The 20744-nt window shown below is 39.5% G+C and overlaps 1 protein-coding gene and 1 long non-coding RNA gene across 2 annotated transcripts in view; one reads left to right on the plus strand and one right to left on the minus strand.

The window, feature by feature from the left end:
• The window catches only part of LOC106726647, a 19141-nt gene extending 17068 nt beyond the window's left edge, over window positions 1–2073 (minus strand). Inside the window, exon 1 of the long non-coding RNA XR_001362716.1 lies at window positions 1999–2073. This is a non-coding gene — a long non-coding RNA (uncharacterized LOC106726647). The remainder of the gene's footprint in view (window positions 1–1998) is intronic.
• GMDS (GDP-mannose 4,6-dehydratase) overlaps window positions 1–20744 on the plus strand; it is a 547683-nt gene that overhangs the window by 156894 nt on the left and 370045 nt on the right. Inside the window, exons 5-6 of the mRNA XM_014542298.1 lie at window positions 16035–16227; window positions 17038–17142. Coding sequence (XP_014397784.1) covers window positions 16035–16227; window positions 17038–17142 — 298 coding nt within the window. The remainder of the gene's footprint in view (window positions 1–16034; window positions 16228–17037; window positions 17143–20744) is intronic.

Here is a 20744-nt window from a genome sequence, read left to right on the forward strand (position 1 = left end):
GGGGGGGGCAGGATGGGCTGAGGGCCCCCCCCCCCAGTGCTTGAATTTTATGCACCGGGCCTCTAGCCCTATATAATATAGTGGTAATATGCAAATTGACTGTCATGCCATCGCACAAGATGGCCGCCCCCCTGTGGTCACAAGAGGGCCGCCACAAGATGGCCAGCAGGGGATGGCAGTTAGGGGCAACCAGGCTGGCAGGAGAGAGCAGTTGGGGTGACCAGGCTGGCAGGGGAGGGCAGTTGGGGGCAATTGGTCTGGCAGGGGAGCAGTTAGGCATCAATCAGCCTGGCAGGGGAGTGGTTAGGGGGTGATCAGGCTGGCAGGCAGAAGTGGTTAGGGGCAATCAGGCAGGCAGGTGAGTGGTTGGGTGCCAGCAGTCCCGGATTGTGAGAGGGATGTCCGACTGCCGGCAGTCGAACATCCCCCAAGGGGTCCCAGATTGGAGAGGGTGCAGGCTGGGCTGGGGGACACCCCCCCCCAGTGCACAAATTTTGTGCCCCAGGCCTCTAGTTCTATATAATAAAAGGCTAATGTGCAAATTGACCAAACAGTGGACCGACTGGTTGCTATGATGTGAACTGACCACCAGGTGCAGACGTTCAATGCAGGAGCTGCCCCCTGGTGGTAAGTGCACTCCCATCTCCAAGGCAGCGCTCAGGAGGAGCAGGTCTAAGCCATCAGTTGAATATCCCCTGAGGGTTCCTGGACTGCAAAAGGGCACAGGCTGGGCTGAGGGACCCCCTCTTCGAGTGTACAAATTCCGTGCACCAGGCCTCTAGTACTAAATAAGTAAGCAGGCTGTAAGGCAAGTGGATTAAATGTTCTTTTAGAAAGTGTTAATACCATAGGCCCATGGTCGGCAAACTGCGGCTTGCGAGCCACATGCAGCTCTTTGGCCCCTTGAGTGTGGCTCTTCCTAAGCCTTAGGAGTACCCTAATTAAGTTAATAACAATGTACCTACTTATATAGTTTAAGTTTAAAAAATTTGGCTCTCAAAAGAAATTTCAATCGTTCTACTGTTGATATTTGGCTCTGTTGACTGATGAATTTGCCGACCACTGCCATAGGCCAATGGGATCAGGAGTGATAGGGTCATGGGTGATTGGGGCCTCGTTTAAAAGGTAACATTTGAGCAAAAACTTGAATAAAGTTGAGGGATTTAGCCATGTAGGTTTCTAGAGGAAAATACTTCAGGCAGAAGGAGTAACCAGTACAGAGCCCCTGGATGAGGAACCTTTGTGACAAGTTCAAGGAGCAGCATTGGAGGCTAGTGTGGTTGAACAGTTGTGGGCCCGCCCTGGAAATAATGGCAGTGGGGACAGAAAAGAGAGGCCGTTTTAGGCTTCAGGATGGGGGAGCAGTGTCTGTGATGCTCTTCAAGTGAGATGGAAATCATGGATAGTGAAGGCAAGAGGGGAAGTTGGACAGTTCGGTGAATACAGTTGTAGACAGATTGAGATTGAGATGCTTATAGTACATCCAGGTGAGGTCCAGGAGACAGCTCAGTGTGAATCTGGGGCTCAGGTGGGAGTGCTGGGTAGAATACATTTTGTGGAATACTCTGAAACTAGGGGATAGATGAAGTTATCCTAGTGGTGGGAGTAGAGGAGAAAAGACCCCAAGCACATGTGTGGGTACATCTGTTTCTTAGGACTACTCTAACAAAATATCACAAAGTAGATGGCTTAAACAGACAAAAAATGTATTGTCTCACAGTTCCCAAGTTTAGTAGTCTGAAAAAAAAGTGTCAGCAGGGCCATGATTCCTCTAAAACCTATAGGGAAATCCTTCTGTGTCTTCTCCTAGCTCTGGGGGTAGCCAGCAGTTTCTGGTGTCTCTTGGCTTACAGCCTAATCTCTGCCTCCTTTGTCACATGGCATTCTCCCTGAGTGCCCCTATCTTTAATGGCCATCTTCTTATAAGGACACCAATCATATTGGATCAGGGCCCACTCTGCTTTAGTGTGACTAATTACATCTGCAATGACCTTATACACATAAGGTCACATTCTGAGGTACTGGGGTTAGGACTTCAGCATATCTTTCTGGAAGGACATAATTCAACCCATGAGACTAAGCATTGCATTTGGAAGACCATGAAGAGTAAGGAAAACCAGTCAAGAAAATGGAGAACAGCAATCCTAGAAATCACAGAAGAATTTGGCAATATAAAGTCATAGAAATGAGAGCCAAGTCACAGGAGATCAAGAATAACAAGAGGAATGTCAATCAAGACTGTTCTTTTAAGATGTTTGAGGATAGATTTCCTGTCAATATAGCATTGTAGGTAAACATGGTACTCATCTCCTCCCACAACCACATCAAAATTACAACCAAACTATAGAACAACCATCATTCAAAAGCACCTGAAATCTGGCTGAATGGAAATCCTACAACTAGGGAATCAAAAAGGAAGCCACATCAAGACTGATAGGAGGGGTGGCCTGGTCCCACATTCACGTGTGGTGGATAAAAATCAGGAGGGATATCTAGGGTACATAGGTCTTCCCTCCCCACGTTCCCCCGCCCCCCTTGAGGAGCAAGGTGTCCCAGTCGCACACCAGGTCCCACACAGGGTTCCAGTGTCAGGAAGAGAAGTCTCCATAACTACTGGCTGTAAAAACCAGCATGGATTGAGGCTGAGGCTGAGGCTGCAGCTGCTGAAAGCCCAGGCAGTTCCACTTAAAGGGCCCATGCATGCACTTCCTGGAACTCGCTCCCTCTGAACTTTGGTGCTGGGGCAGCAGTCTGAAAGGCATCAGAGACATACAGGGAAGAACTGAATTGTTTGACATTAGGGCAAGAGCTGGAGGGGCAGGTTTCTCCCAGATGGAAGTGCTGGCCGAGGTCATTGTTCCTTTGATGAGCTTGATTGTTTTTATTTTGGGGGAGTGGAGTAAATTCCACATACCAGTGAAATTATGTGATATTTTTCATTTTTTACCTACCTGACTTATTTAACTTAGCAAAATGCCCTTAAGGTCCATTAATGGTGTTGCAAATGGCAAGATTTCATTTTTTATGGCTAAATAATACTTCTGTGTTTGTGTGTGTATACCACAATTTCTTTATCATTCATCCAGCAATGGACACTTAGGTTGTTTTCATATCTTGGCTAGTGTAAATAATGTTGCAATGATCATGGGAGTGCAGATATCTTTTCAAATTGATGTTTTTATTTTCTTCTGGTAAATACACAGAAGTGGAATTGCTGGATCATATGGTAGTTCTCTTTATAATTTACACCAATTTACATTCCCAGCAGGAATGTAAGTGTAGAAGAGTTCCCTTTTGTTCACATTCTTGCCAACACTTGTTATTTTTTGTCTTTTCATAATTGCCATTCTAGAAGGTGCGAGATGATCTCTCATTGTGGTTTTGACTTGCATTTCTCTGATGATTAATACTTTGAGCATCTTTGCATGTACCTGTTTGTCATCTGTATGTCTTTGGGAAAAAAAATGTCTATTCACATCTTCTGCCCATTTTTTAAATTGGATATTTAGGGGTTTTGTTGTTGTTGTTGTTACTGAGTTGTATGAGTTCTTTATGTATTTTAGATATTAGCCCCTTATCAAGTATATTATTTGCAATTATTTTCTCCCATTCAGTAGGCCACCTTTCATTTGTTGATGGTTTCCTTTTCTGTGCAGAAACTTCTTATTTGATACAGTCTCACTTGTTTATTTTTGCTTTTGTTGCTTTTGCTTTTGGTTTCAGATTCAAAAATAATCAGCAAGACCTATGTCAAGTAGCTTACTGCCATGTTTCAGGTCTTTATGGTTTCAGGTCTTACATTCAAGTCTTTAATCTGTTCAGAGTTAATTTTTGCATATGGAGTAAGAAATCGGCCCAGTTTCATTCTTTTGTATGTAGCTATTCATTTTTTTCAACATCATTATTGAAGAAACTGTCCTTTCCCTATTGTAAATTCTTGGCTGCACTGCCATAAATTATTTCACCATATATGTGTTGGTTTATTTCTGGATTCTCTATTCTGTTCCATTTATGTGTGTGCCTGTTTTGTATGCCTATACCATACTGTTTTGATTACTATAGCTTTGTATTATAATTAGAAATTAGGGAGTGTGATGACTCCAGATTTGTTCTTTTTCAAGATTTCTTTGGATAGTAGGCGTTGTGTGTGTGTGTGTGTGTGTGTGTGTGTGTGTGAACATGTGTGGTTCCATACAAATTCTAGGATTGTTTGTTCTACTTCTGTGAAAAATACCTTTGGAATTTTGATAGACATGGCATTGAATCTATATATTGCTCTAGGTAGTATGGGCAGTTTAACAATATTAATTCAATCTATGAGCACGGAATAGCTTTCCATTTATTTAATGTCTTGTGTTTTTGTTGTTTTCATTTAATGTCTTATTGTTTTCAATATACAGGTCTTTCACCACCTTGCTTAAATTTATTTCTTTGTATTTTATTCCCTTTGACTCAATTGTGAGTGGGATTGTTTTCCTAATTTTTCTTTCTGAGAGTTTCTTATTAGAGTAAAGAAAAGCAACAGACTTTCGTATTCATTTTTGTATCCTGCAACTTAACTGAATTTGCTTACTAATTATAACAGTTTTTTGTTAAAGTCTTTGGGGTTTTTGATATCTACACTAATAATAGACAAATATGTAAATTGACCATACCTTCGAGATATCCCACATCCAATCATGAGTGAGTATGCAAATTAACCCGACAAAGATGGCGGGCCTGTGGGCAGCGCACACGTGTGCAGTCGCTGAGCGGCCAGGTGGTGGGGCAGGACGCTTGCGTCATCGCCATGATGACGACTCAGGCGTTCCGCACCGCCCCAGCCTCTCTGGGCCTCTGGGCAGCGTGGGAAGGTGGAAAAGCAGCTCTGGGCCGGAGTGAAGGCGAATAGGCGGCTCCAGCCGGAGTGAAGGTGGTGCCGGCAGCCAGGGAAAAGAAGGCCCATTCTTGCATGAATCTTCGTGCATCGGGCCTCTAGTATAATATAATGTCATCTTCAAATAGTGAAAACTTTACATCTTCCTTTTCACTATGGATTCCTTTGCATGGACTCGCTCCTTTTCACCCTCCCTCCCTCATTAATCTGGCTAGGGTATCCAATGGTATGTTGAATAAAAGTGGTGAGAGTGGACATTTTTGTCTTGTCCCTGATCTTAGAGGAAAGCTTTCAGATTTTCACCTTTGAGTATGATGTTAGCTGTGGGCTTGTCATATATAGCCTTTATTTTTTTGAGCAACTTTCCTTCACCCATTTTATTTATTGTTTTAATTTTTATCATAAATGGATGTTGAATTTGTCAGATGCTTTTTCTGCATCTATTGAGATGATCATATGATTTGTATCCTTTATTTTCTTAATGTGGTGTATCACATTAACTGACTTACAGATGTTGAATCATCTTTGCATCCCTGGAATAAATCCCACCTGATGATGGCATATGATCCTTTTAATCATCATTAAAATAATTCAGTTTGTTCATTCAGTTTGCTAATATTTTGTTGAGGATTTCTGCATTTATGTTCATTTGTGATATTGGCTTGTAATGTGTGTGTGTGTGTGTGTGTGTGTGTGTGTGTGATCATTGTCTGGTTTTTTATCAGGGTAATGCTTGCCTCTTAAATTTGTTTAGAAGAGTTACCTTCTCTTTTATTTATGGAAGAGTTTGAAAAGGCTTAGTATTGATTCTTTGAATGTTTGGTAGAATTCCCAGTGATACTGTCTGGTTCTGGATTTTTTTTGTTGGGGGGTTTTGGTTATTGATTCAATCTCCTTGCTAGTAATAATTCTGTTAGATTTATTTCATCACTAGAGGCCCGGTGCATGAAATTCGTGCATGGGAGAGGGGAGGTGTCCCTCAGCCTGGCCTGCACTCTCTCCAATCTGGGACCTCTTGGGGGATGTCTGACTGCTGGTTTAACCCGATCATTGTGGGATCAGGCCTAAACCAGCAGTTAGACATACCTCTCACAATCCAGGACCACTGGCTTCTAACCACTCAACTGCCTGCCTAACTAATGCCCCTAACTGCCCTCTCCTGCCAGCCTGGTCGCCCCCAACTGCCCTCCCCTGCTGGCCCTATCACCCCCAACTGCCCTCCCCTTCTGGCCTGTTTGCCCCCCAACTGCCCTCCCCTGCCGGCTTGATTGCCCACAACTGCCCTTCCCTGCCGGCCATCTTGTGGTGGTCATCTTGTGGTGGCCATCCTGTGGCGGCCATCTTATGATGACGTGAGGGCGGCCATCTTGTGATGACGTGAGGGCGTCGCGCAAGGGCGCGAGGACCAGTTAAGCTTTTATTAGTATAGACGTTCAGCATACTAATTAAACAAATAGGGAGATAAAATGCACTCTTGTCTGACACTTCGCCTATAGCAGTGATGGCGAACCTATGACACCCGTGTCAGAGGTGACACGCGAACTCATTTTTTGGTTGATTTTTCTTTGTTAAATGGCATTTAAATATATAAAATAAATATCAAAAATATAAGTCTTTGTTTTACTATGGTTGCAAATATCAAAAAATTTCTATATGTGACACGGCACCAGAGTTAAGTTAGGGTTTTTCAAAATGCTGACACGCCAAGCTCAAAAGGTTTGCCATCACTGGCCTATAGGAACCCATCTGTCTTTCAGTATTCTGTCCTCACAGTAGCTTTCTGTCCACAACACAGGGTCTGGATCAGAACAATCAAGTGCTGAGGTGTGCCCATTTCTTTCAGAGCAACCCACAGCTCTTCATGCTCCATTCAGTCCAGGCTTGACTGGAGTCTATCTTTTTTGGAAAATTTCTGGAGCACACGGATATTTGCAATTAGATCTCAAGTATCTTTTTCTTTTCAGAATCTGGCTTAACCATTGGCATTTCTTGCTCCACAAAACACAGCATCACTTACTTGTGTGAGAAATAGACTATCGATCCTGTAGTGACTGCATCTCCTTTCTTGGCATCTCCTTTCTTGAAGATTGTGTTGTATGTTGAACATTTCCAGTCTGTAGGCCATTGTTTTGTTTTTCCATATTTGTTGACAATTTCTTGTTAGGATTTTGACAGATTCAGTCTTCATGGCTTGAAATAATTTTATTAATCTGCTGTCTACCCCTGGTGATTTGTTTCTTCCCAATACTTTCAGGGCAGCTTTTACCTCACTTTCTAGAATACAGGTTATTCCTCATAGGAGTCTTCTTCAAAGGTATGTGTCATCCTTTTGGCTCTTCTGTATAGATTTTTAGTATACTGTTTCCACCTTCCCTTTGTTTGCTCCTAGTCAGATAATATGCTTACTTATTGGTCATTCAGCATTGCCACTCTAGGTTTAAATTTTCCTTTTATTTCTTGAGTCTTTTGATAGAGATTTCTGGTTTTTCCTTTTTTATTGTTCTCTTCTATCTCCTTACAGTGACTGTTGTAATAGCTTTCTTTATCCCTATTGAAAAACTGTTTTCAGAGTTCTCGGTGGGCTCAGCCCACCCAATCCTTTTCCAGTGGTGTTTTCTTATAAATGGCCTGTCTTGTCTCACCTACAGACTTTCCTAAAAATCTATTAAAGGTTCAAAAACCTCAACTAAGCATAATCCAGCCTCAGTGTGCCCCGTACCTCTTGCTAACTGACCACAGGCCCTGCACTAGCAGCAGCTGGCCTTGCTTCATGGATTGGCCTCTCCTGAGCACCTCCAAGCCCAGCACAAGTAGCAGCCATCTACAGATCACTTTGTAGCTTATACCATGTGGCCCCAGGCAGGGCATAGGTGGAGGCTAACCTTGGCATGCCCCTCCCAGAAGGCTGCAGAGTCAGCAGACCCAGTGGACAATTTCAGACCACACAAAAGCACCACCCATCCACCTTAATGAATGATGTACTCAAGGGCTGGACTCTTCAGGCTCCAGAGACTCACTGAAGTTAGTCCTGTTCCATCAGGTCAGCCCCTGCACAATAGATCTTTCACTGTGGCCACGATCAGTCCTCAGAGCCAATTGGTCTGGGGGTAAATACCTCTCATTGAAGTGCCAACCTCAGTCAAGGCTCAACTATACCAGGAGGTTGTGTGCAGCCCACATGGGGTTGGGGGGAGTGGAAGGGTCCACCTGAAGTACTCAGCTCAGGTGACTGTGGAGGCTGCACCGCTGGGCCCTACACAATACCTGCTTTATAAGGCCACTCTATCAAAACCTTGAGACATAGCAGAAACAAACACAGGGAGGCAAAGTGAGGCAATGAAGAAACATGCCCCAAATGAAAGAACTGAACAAACTCCAGAAAAAGAACTAAACAAAATGGAGATAAACAATCTACCAGATACAAATTTCAAAACACTGTTTATAATGATGCGTAATGAACTAAGGGTTAGAGTAGATCAACTTGCTGAGAAATTCAACAAAGAGATAGGAAACCTAAAAATAGAGATAGAACACATAAAAAATAACCAGTCATAAATGAAGAATACAATAACTGAAATGAGGAATACATTAAAGGAATCAACAGTAGAGTCGATGAAGCAGAGGATTAAATCAGAGATTTGGAAGAGAAGGAAGCAGAAAACACCCAATCAGAAGAGCAAAAAGAAAAAAATAATCCACATAAATGAGGGTATTTTAAGGAGACTAGGGCAACTTCAAGTGTACCAACATTCATACCACAGAGGTGCCAGGTGTAGAAAAGAGAGAAAGAAATTGAAAACATATTTGAAAAAACAGTGACAAAATACTTGCCTAACTTGGTGAAGGAAGTAGACATACAAGTCCAGGAAGTGCAGAGAGTCCCAAACAAGATGAACTCAAGGAGGCCCACACCAAAACACATCATAATTAAAATGCAAAAGGTTAAAGACAGAATCTTAAAAGCAGCAAGAAAAAGGCAAAGTTATCTACAAAGGTGCTCCCATAAGACTGTTAGCTGGTTTCTCAACAGTAACTTTGCAGGCCAGACTATTCAAAATAATAAAAAGCAAGGGCTTACAACCAAGATTACTCTATCCAGCAAGGCTGCCATATAGAATAGAAGGATAGGTAAAGAGCTTCCCAAACAAGAAAAAGCTAAAGAAGTTCATCACCACCAAACCAGTAATACAAGAAATGTGAAAGGGTCTTCTTTGAAAAGACGAAAGGGGGATGCCAGGCCACAGTAGCTCAGTGGTTGACCATTGACCTATAAACCAGGAGGTCATGGTTCTATTCCTGGTTGGGGTGCATGCCCAGCTTGTAAGCTCGATCCCCAGTAGGAGGCATTCAGGAGGCATCCGGTTGATGGTTCTCTCTCATCATTGATGTTTCTATCTCTCCCTCTCCCTTCCTCTCTGAAATCAATAAAAAAAATATTTTTAAAAGAAAGAAGAGAGGGGGGAAATATAAAAAATATGAAAAGTAAAATGGCAATAAGTACATGTTTGTCAACAATTAGCTTAAATGCAAATGGATTAAATATACCAATCAAAAGACATAAGGTGGCTGAAAGAATCCTATATAATAAAAGCCTAATACGCAAAGAGACTGAATGGTGGAATGACTGGTCGGTATGACGTGCGAATGACTGGTCGCTATGATGTGCTCTGACCACCAGGGGGCAGATGCTCAATTCAGGAGCTGCCTCCAGCCCGCAGGCCCCAACCGGCAGCAGCAGTCGGGGTTGGCAAGCAGGCAGCACCAGGCCAGCCAACAAGGGTGCCAGCAGGGTCCCTCGATCGCCCCACTGGTTGCCCCACAGAGGGAGGCGACTGGCAGCGGGGGGTGGGGCTGGGGTGGTGCCAGGACAGCCAAGGCGGGTGCGAGCGGGGACCCTGTTCACCCTACCGATCGCCCCACAGATCGGCCCTGATTGCCGGCCAGGCCTAGGGACCTGTGCACCGAGCCTCTAGTAACAAAATAAAACCCTCACATATGCTGTCTACAAGAGACTCACTTCAGATCATAAGACACACAGAGACTGAAAGTAAAGTGGTGGCAAAAGTTATTTTATGGAAATGGAAAAAAATGCAATACTGGAGTAGCAATACTCATATGGACAAAATAGACTTTAAAACAAAGGCTATAATAAGAGACAAAGAAGGACCCAGCAATTCTACTTCTGAGTGTTTATCCAAAGAAACCCCAAATCACTAATTCAAAAAGACATATAACTTCATATGTTCATTGCAGTGTTATTTACAATAGCCAAAATATGGAAGCAACCTAAGTGCCTATCCCATGATGAATAGATAAAGAAGTGGTACATATATACAACTGAACATGACTCAGCCTTAAAAAAGAATGAAATCTTACCATTTATGACAACAAGGATGGAACTTGAGGACATTGTGCTGAGTGAAATGTCATAGAAAGACAAATACCATGTGATTTCACTTGTAAGTGGAATTTAAAAAACAAACGAAATAACAGAATAGAAAAAGACTCATAGATACAGAGCACATTTTGATAGTTGCCAAATGGGAGGGATGTGGGGGGATGGGTGAAAAAGGTGAAGGGATTCAGAAATATAAATTGGTAGTTACAGAATAGTCATGGGGATATAAAGTACAGCATAGGGAATATAGTCAACAATATTGTAATAACTATATGGTGTTAGATGGGTACTAATTTATCAGGGTAATCACTTTCTAAGTTATATAATGTCTAATCACTGATTTGTGCACTTGAAACTATATTGCACATCAAATGTAATTGAAAAATAAAAAATTATATAAAATAAAAAGAAAGAAAATTAACAACCTGATTAAAAATAGGCCAAAGACCTAAACAGACAACACCAACAAAGATTTACAAATGGTAAATAAGTACATAAAAAGATGTTCAACATCATGTCATTAGGGAATTGCAAAGAAGAACAATAAAACAAGCTGTGTTTAGTGTTCTGTCACATTTAACTTTTGATTCTTACCTATCTTAAACAATATTTAATGTTTCTACTGTCATCAATCTTTTATTTTCAATTGCAAAAGGGTTTAATGATGACAGTAATTGGGATAACAGAATAAAGTGCTTTGAGTGGATGTTGGCAGTACTTTAGATGTTTTAAGAAAAGAATTAAAAAATAATCATTTAAATGAGATAAAAATCCCAGGAGTAACTATAGTTCTGTCAAAAGTGAACTGGAAAAGGACCAATGCTTCTGGGTGATTTTATATATATATATATATATTATTGATTTTTTACAGAGAGGAAGGGAGGGGGATAGAGAGTTAGAAACATCAATGAGAGAGAAACATCGATCAGCTGCCTCCTGCACACTCCCTACTGGGGATGTGTCTGCAACCAAGGTACATGCCCTTGACCGGAATCTAACCTGGGACCCTTGAGTCCGCAGGCTGACACTCTATCCACTGAGCCAAACCGGTTAGGGCTATATTTATGTTTCTTTTTTAAAATTGAATTTATTGGGGTGACATTGGTTCACAACACCATGCAGGTTTCAAGTGTACAACTCAGTAAATCGTCATCTGCCCACTGCATCATGAGCCCATCACCCCATGTAAAATCTCTTTCTGTCCCCATTTTCCCACTTCACCTAACCCATTCACTTCCCCTCTGGCTGTTACCACATTATTGTCTGGGTCTATGTGTTATGTTTATACTAGAGGCCCGATGCATGAAAATTCATGCAAGAGTAGGCCTTCCTTCCCCCAGCACCCGGGACCCAGGCTGGCTTCCCTCTGGCCACTCCCAGACACCTGGGACCCAGGCTGGCTTCCCTCCAGCCACCCGGAGACACCCGGGACCTGGGCTTCCCTCTGGCCTCGGATTTGTCCAAAAGGATGTCCAGAATGACGTCTGGAATGACCTCCGGAAGGACGTCCAGTCTAATTAGCATATTATCCTTTTCTTATTATAGTTGTTTCTTTTTACGTAATCCTTTTACCTTCTTTCATCTAGTCCCCTAACCCCATTCCCCTCCGATAGCTGTCAGTCTGCTCCATGTATTCATGCCCCCGTCTCTCTCTCTGTCTCTCTCCATCAGTTTATTTTGTTCTTCAGTTTATTTTGTTCGTTAGATTCCACATATAAGTGACATCATATGGTATTTGTCTTTCTCTGACTGGCTTATTTCACTTAGTATAATAATGTCCAGGTCAGTCCCATGCTTTCACAAAAGATGGGATTTCCATTTTTTTAATGGCCACGTAACATTCCGTCATGTAAATGTATCACAGCTTTTTAATCCACTCATCTACTGATGGTCACTTTAGTTGTTTCCAAATCTTGGCTATTGTAAATAATGCTGCAATGAACATGGAGGTGCATATATTCTTTCTAATTAGTGTTATGGGTTTCTTTGGATACATTCCCTGAAATGGGATCATTGGGTCCAAGGGCAATTCCATTTTTAATTTTCTGAGGAGACACTATACTGTTTTCCACAGTGGCTGCACCAGTCTGCATTCCCACCCACAGTACATGAGGATTCCCTATTCTCAACATCCTCACCAGCACTTGTTTATTGATTTATTGATAATAGTCATCCATCTTTATTTTTCTTTTGTTTTTACTTCTGGCATTGTCTTTTACATTCTGCTCTAATATTTCTAGTTTCAGTTCACTGTTCTTCTGGTTCTCAGTCAATTAAACTTATATACAAGTCAGTTTTTCACCTAGATTTTCAAATTCGTCCGTAGTGCATTGCCATGACATTTGAGCACTGATTCCTTGAGTGCTCTTCCACAGCTTTCCTCTCATACCACAGAGGTATGATGTGAACAGTTCATGCCTTTTTCTGATGTGAACAGTTGGTGGTCAGCACCACCATTAGCTCCTGGTCTATTTTAGAAGAGAGTGCAGTTTCTCCATCTCCTGCTTCCAAGTACATAGTTTGTTTGATGTCTCTCTTGGCCTTCTGTTGATGTCCATGTGTACAGTCATCTGTTCAGTGCTGTGAAGTACATGTTATGTGACTAACTAGTTGTTGGTTTCATAGAAATCCGCAAGCCAATCTCTTGCCTCATTTCAACATTATTTTTACTTTTGTGTTCTAATCATCTATAATTATCAGCATTTCTTGTTTTGATGTATCATCAATTTCTTCTTGGATACTTGCATGAAAGCTTCCGGGTCCATTTTCTTCAGCCTCTAGTGGGAGTATAGACTTCAATGGTGGTTATGTTCATAGGTTTTCCTGGAAGTCTGATGTATTATTTGGTCAGATCTTGCATTGCAGTTCCTAACTGCTGTGCTACATCTTGCCATTTCATTTCTTTTGACATAATTTTGTCTTTCTTTAAATTCATCCATGAATTTTTCTTTTTTGTTTCAACTGAAAAGCCTGAAAGAAGTTAGGCTTTATTCATCAATTTCTTATGAAATGTTTTTTCTGCTGTGTTTGAATTATTCTTTACTCAAATTTTTCTTCAAATACTTTTTTCAATTTATTTATGCTTTAGAAGATAATAGTTCTATTAACAGTTGTAGGATAGTTAAATATATGTTTTATTTAATTCATAATAAATAGATATAAATAGAACTTTTCTTCAAATGAATTTTCATTTTTAAATTCCAGGTACATTTGACTGTTATGTCATTCTAGGGAATTTAATGGTGAGCAGAAATAGTCAAGGCTCCGGCCCTTATGAAGCTTACACCCTAGTATTAATTGGGGGTGGGGGGGGCGGGTATTTTTGTGTCTTTTCTTGTTTATTTAACATTTGGCTTATAGGTTTCAGATTTTTTAAAATGTGCATTTTTTTAAATCTGTATTTTGAGGTTAAGAGTACAGTAGGTAAAGAGGAAGTAGGAGGGAGAATTGGTGGGATAGTCCTGATAAATTGCTTGCACTATTGGTGAGAAAGTGAACTGGTGAGCCACTATGGAAAACATCGTGGAGGTTTCTAAAATAATTAAAATAGAACTACAAAATCATTCAGCAATTCCACATTGGGGATTTATCCAAAGGAAATGAAAATACTCAGATATCTGTACCCCTATGTTCTTGCAACATTATTGATAGTAGCCAAGATATGGAAACAACCTAAGTCCATCAATGGAAAAAGAAAAAATCCTGCCATTTGCAATAGCATGGATGGATCTTGAGGACATTATGCTAAGTGAAATAAGTCAGAGAAAGACAAATACTTTAAGAACTCACCTATTTGTGGAATTAAAAAAAGGAAAAATTGACTCATAGATACAGAGAACACTTCGGTGGCTGCCAGAGGCAGGGTAGGAGTGGTGGGCAGTGTGCAAAATGGGCAAAAGTGATCAAAAGATACAAACTTTCAGTTATAAAATAAATAAGTCATAAAAATGTAATGTATAGCATGATGACTATCAGTAATAATACTCTACTGTATATTTGAAAGTTACTAAGAGAGTATATCTTAAAAGTTCTCATCACAAGAAAAATATTTATAACTATGTGTGGTGATGATTGTTAACTAGACTTATCATGGTGAGCATTTCATAATATATATGGTTCACTTATCAAATCTTTATATTGTATATCTGAAACTAATATAATGTTATAGATCAATTATATCTTGATTAAAACAACAACAACAACAACAAGATACCACACAATGTATGATGTCTATAACCAAAGAGACAGACTACTGGGTAAGGTGTGGAGCAATTAGAGCCCTCATTAACTGCTAGTGAGAATGTGAAATGGTGCAGCCACATTGAAAAACAATCTGGCAGTTTCTCAAAATGTCAAACATAGTGTTACCAAATGACCCTACTCCTAAGTGCACATTCAAGAGAAATGAAAATATGGTATGTGAAAGAAGCCAGTCACAAAAGGACAAATAGTGTATGATTCTGTCTATATTAAATGTCCGGATTAGGTAAATGCATATTGACAGAAAGTTTTTAGTGGTTGTCAGGGTGGGAATGGGAAGATGAAAAGTGATTGCTGATAGGTACAGAGTTTCTTTTGGGGATGACGAGATGTTCTGGATTAGATGGTAATGATTACATAAAGCTGCAAATATACTAAAAATCACTGAGTTGTAAACTACAAAAGGGTAAGTTTTATGGTATGTAAATTTTATCACAATAAATTATTTTTATAAAAGAATAAAATAGTCCCAAATTGTGCTTCCTTGGCTTTGAAAGTTTATGGGTGAAACGTTTCTGTTTTATCTCATGGCTACTCTGTGAGCTTTATTACAGGCCTACATAACATGAGTCTAGTGGTCTGAGTTAGGGCCCTGATTAACCATTGCTTACATTCCCTAAGTACTCCATGCATAGAGTACTGCTTGGGGGACGCCAGGACTGGGCAGTAATGAAGGCCAGTAACCTCTAACCCAGAGAAGGCTTCTTCCAGGTGAGCACCATAGGTTGTTCACCAAGCAGCAGGAAGCAGGTCTGCATAGTGCCTGGCTGTGTTTGGCAGTAAATAAACCAGTGACAAGGATTTTCAGCCTTATTATTTTACACGATTTGAATATTAGGTAAATTTGTTTATTGTGCTTACAAGAAAAAAGCATATGTCATTTATTTTTAAAGATTATGTTAAAACTGTTGAATATTGAATTATCCCTTTACACCCTGTGGTTAGAAATCATTTAGTTCAATATACGTTAACGACTTGCAGTATTCAGTATGCCTCATAAGAAAAAGATTATATATCCCAAAAGTCATTGTTGTATCTTAAATAAAAAATAAAACAATCATTTTTAATCAGCTGTTCTTAAGCTCATTTTCTCACACTTCTCTGTGGATACAATCAACTGGGACTCATTACAGATATGCATTCCTCAGCTCTCCCCCCAAACACTGGGCCTGTCTTTATTTTCCAGGAACACCCCAGGTGATGTCAAGGAGCTGGTCTCTGCACTTTGAGAAACACTGCCCTGGGGACTGCAGCCTAGAATTAGGACGTGAAGGGTGTGATTCTAGTGTTTTTCATTTTACCACATATATTTATTTCTTAAGGTATTTCCATCCACTTGGTGTTAGAAATAGATGATATCCACACTTTTATTCTATTAGGAAATATTTTCTCACAAGCATAGCTTTTCTATGTGTGTGATATTGTAAAAAATTTTTGTTAGCCATCAGCATCTTTGTTGCTGTTTCCCTTACTGTATCCCCTGCCTTCTGCTGTCTCCAGATTTCTTTTGACCTGGCTGAATACACTGCGGATGTTGACGGAGTTGGCACTTTACGGCTCTTGGATGCAATTAAGACCTGTGGCCTTATCAACTCTGTGAAGTTCTATCAAGCCTCAACAAGTGAACTTTATGGGAAAGTGCAAGAAATACCCCAGAAGGAGACCACTCCCTTTTACCCTCGGTCACCATACGGTAAGAATAACTACACACCATCTGCGCATGCGCCGTGCTCTCTATGGGTGTCGGCATGTGTGTTTCTGCTTTAATTCTGTTCATGTCTCATGGCTGAAGTCATTTGGGTGTGAGATTCACATTAAGATAGACTAAAGTGACTAGACTTGTTGAGAAGCATACCTTTATACATTGCTAACTACAGTGTTTGCTGCCATTGCCTCCAGGGTGAAATTATCACCTCACCTCACCAATTCATGTTCATTCAACCCTTTCATACAGATCACTCAAAGGAAAATTGGACCAAACATGATTCCTTTTTCTGAACTGTTGTGCTGAAGTGATAAGGTTTCGTGTTTTTTAATCTCCTGATGAAAGTCTCCCTGAGTTCGAACCCTTAAAAAGCAAAAACAAAACAAAAAAATAGAATTCAGCAATGAAATTTCTAAGCAGATAGAATATTAAGATCCCATATTTTTCACTTTCTAATTCCTTAGTACTAAGAAAAAGGGAATAAAATCTAAGAAGGTCCACTTGATAGATGGCACACACTGTAGTTGAAATCAGATTGTGAAAGAAAGAACCATGGATATTACAGAATTAAGCAATTCTTAAATATTTCCTTGTACACTTGATTAACTGGCAAAGGAACCTTTATTTTGTCTTTGGCATTTGACCCATTTTTTTTCTATCTCGATACATTATAGATTGTAATTCTTGAAAGTTGTTACTTGTTTAAGATGAGTAAAAATCACTGCTTTTTAATAATAAGACACTGTCTTTTGTAATTATCACTGTCTTTTATTTGCTTTTTAAAAAATATTCCAACAGGGGCAGCAAAACTATATGCCTACTGGATTGTGGTGAACTTCCGTGAGGCATATAATCTCTTCGCTGTGAATGGTATTCTCTTCAATCATGAGAGTCCTCGAAGAGGTTAGTAAATATATCATTGGAAAAGAGAACTTAAGATTTTAACGAAACAACAAAAAATTGCATGCATATTTTGCCTTTGTAGTATATCAACTGTGGAAAATGTCTCATTTGAACTATTATGGGTGTCAAAAGTGATAAATGAAGAAAATCCAGCCTTAATTACTTATTACATTTTTTAGGTGGTGTTTTATTCTGACAAGAAAAACTGAATATTGTTCCAATTTTACCATGTTCATTGATAAGTCTTATCAAGCATATTTTCAGCCTAAATATTAGGAAGTTTTTGTGTGAATGAAAAGGAATAAGTAGTAAATGAGTACTTGTGTCTGGAAGTCACTGTTATTTATATACTCAACTTGTGGAATCTACATATATTTTTACTTTGAATCAGTTGGATATTCAATAGGTTTTGTAAATATTCCATTTAGACAGGCATCCAGAAATTACTATGTTTCTAGAGTATATTTTAAAATATACTTTAAATCACTTCTTTAGAAAGAATGCATTCTAAAATATTGATAAAATGTACATAGTAAATACATACATAAAGAGCACAGTTATTTTCATTATCAAGTACTATGTACTGTACGTATTGTATGTGGTATAGTTTTATATGACTGTCTGCGCACTGGGCTTGCTTACCCTAGTCTCACCCACCACAAACACTTGAGTAATGTCTTGTGCTACAACACCAGTAGGTGATAGGAAATTTTTGGCTCCATTACAGTCCTATGGGACCACTGTATATGTGGTCGGTCCATCATTGACTGAAATGTCTACAGTATCTTGTGTAAAAGTCACTTTGATGATTTAGTGCCATGATTGTAAAGACATCTTTGATTAGTTCTAAGAACATTATATCATCAGCCCATTTCAGTGAGAGAGGAAAGAGCTCTGGAGAATAGGAAAACCTGGATGCTCCAATGGGCACTGTCATTAGCTGTGTTATCTGGACTGGGTCCACAACCACACTGGATCCACAACCTCCCTCACAGTTGTATTACCTCAAACTCTGCTTCTCATCTATTACCACAGTTTAGATGAGAAGTGTTGGAGCATTTTGGTTGACTCATTATCAACCATCACAGCAAGAAACTACTAGTAAATTTATATTAATGCACAAGATTTATATTTTCCCAGGATAACAGGAGAGGGCTATAGTCTTCTTCTCTGGTCAGTCTAGATCTAGACTCCTGGCTTAATTATGAATGCCACATTTCATAGACTGTTTTGAAAAATTGGAATATATTCAGAGGAAGTCAATCAGAAAGGTGACTTGTCTTATGAAGAATGCTAGCCAGACCCGGAAGAGTTTAGCTTAGAAAAGAAAAGACTACATGAGTGTTCCCAAAGCAGATAGTTCTGGCAGCTGCTCCAGGAAAGAGACAACAACAGGGTGGGAGGCAGATGTCTGCTCACCTCTGAGTTTCGAACAGTAGAACAACTGCCTTCTGAGGGGTGAGGGGACTAAAAGTTTCCAGAATGACTGGGTACCACAACATTGAAAATAATAAAAAAAGAATTCCTGTCGTAAAAGATTTGACCACAAAGTCCTTCCAATTTCATGTCAGGAAACTTAGACATTCTGTGCATTTCATGAACACATACTCTGTGAAATAAAATAAGGGGCTCTACAAATATAAGTAAAATGAACAGAATTGTAGAAGTAACAATCTCACATAAATGGGAAGAGTTATCTCTGCTTTGGATTGCTGATGAACTCTAATTATGGCAGGTCAATTGGGCAAAGACATATGGAATAAAACTTTAGTGGCCCAGTGACCCAGTGGGAAAGCAGAACATACTGAAGTGAGGGTACAGGGTAGGGAAAAAGTAGGCCCATAACTATGAGTACATGAAACACAGTTCATTCTTGTATTATTATTTATTTATTGTATTATTTTTCATATAGACAACTGTAAATTCACTTCGCCCCACCCTGCATATTGTTCCTCAGTATGCCCAATGAAGATTGGTAGTACATAGTTAAACTAAATTCAGCCAGACTCTAAGTAGTTCATACAGTTATATTAATATGTTCTCAGTAACCTCTGAGCAAACATGGTTAGAGGCACAGCTATTCTTAGCTCATAAGGATTACTAATCAGAGAAGTTTCTGGGTGCTAGGATTTCCCCCTGCTCTCTCCCTCTCTGCTACTAGGTATAAGGCATTCTCTAAAAAGATATCCCATAATCCTAAGTACTCTTGGTATTGCTTTGCTACAGAAGGTTAATTCCCTTTTTAACTACAAAGGGCATAGTTTTTAAGGCTAGGTCATCGATCATGAAGCATATTATTCTCTAGTTCTGGGGAAATGGGACTAAATTAATTTCCATCATCTTTGGCCATATGTACCCCTCCTCTGGCTTCCAATATCTTATACTTAGAATCATTATCAGTTTCTTTCAAAAAGACATATTTGTTAGTATTGTCTTGTTGTCTTTTCATAGTTTTCTTTGAGACTGTTAGCAATATGGTAGATCTGCTGTTTCAAATATTGGGTTTTAAATAAGAAATTGTTTGTTCCTATACTAATTTCTGATTTACTAAATCATGAGAAATCTTTACAAAACACGTGCATTCTTTACCATTTAAAATTATCTGTACAATCTAAGAATTTTTGTTAAATTTTACTATCACTTTGCCTTTTAGCTTGAGAATAAATGAGAAGTCCATGTTATAAGTTGTGTCATGCCCAACAACTAGTAATGCTTATAACTTTTTCAATGACATTTTATGTGATTATATAGCCACATAATTAAACACTGACACAAAAAAAGGTGAAAGTGACAGGTTTGTAAGGCATCTTTAGTGTCAGTACATTTTTATTTTATAATTGTGTAGGTAAAAAATTCCCAGGATGGGCCTTGATAGCATAAAGGCCCAGTCTGTCATCTCTTCCTCAAAAGGAAAACAATGAACAAGCAGCTAGAATCATTTTAAATTTAATTTTGTGGTTTTGGATGTCCTTAGAGGAAAAAGGAAGAGGAAGGATGTGGTGATTCTTGCTTATAGCATGTGGTATGGGGGATGCTCAAGAAATCTGTTCAGATGGCCCTTGCCTTGTTAGCCACAAACATGTCTATACACATAGTTTGGGTTTCCATGTTTTTCTCCCTTTAACCTTTCTACCTGCAAAAAATAACTAAAATTCAGTTGTTTTTAGGGTAGGGAAAAGTATTCTTAGTTGTAGAATGAAAAGTTAAATATAAAAATACCCCCCAAAATCCTCTACTTGCATATCTGATAACAAATATTTGTTGTCTTTGTTTATGGTAATCACTTTGTTTTTTAAAAAATTCATTTTAAAATTAAAATGCCCAATTAGAAGAGCCCAAATTAATGCAGCTCTTTTGGGACATATACTTTTTTTCTAATGAAAAATAATTGGCAATGCCCCCTTTGACTGCATGAATAACATTCCATGAGAATTTCTGATTTTAAAAAAGAATGGAAGAAGTATTTTTTAATATAAAGCTATTTTAAATCAGAAGTTGGGAAACTGTGGTTCATGGGCCAAATCCCGCCCAACAGCCTATTTTTGTAAATAAAGTTTTATTAGAGCACAGCCATACCCAGTTGTTTACAAAGTATCTGCAGA

The sequence above is a fragment of the Myotis brandtii genome, unplaced genomic scaffold, assembly GCF_000412655.1.
Source record: "Myotis brandtii unplaced genomic scaffold, ASM41265v1 scaffold298, whole genome shotgun sequence".
NCBI lineage: Eukaryota > Metazoa > Chordata > Mammalia > Chiroptera > Vespertilionidae > Myotis > Myotis brandtii.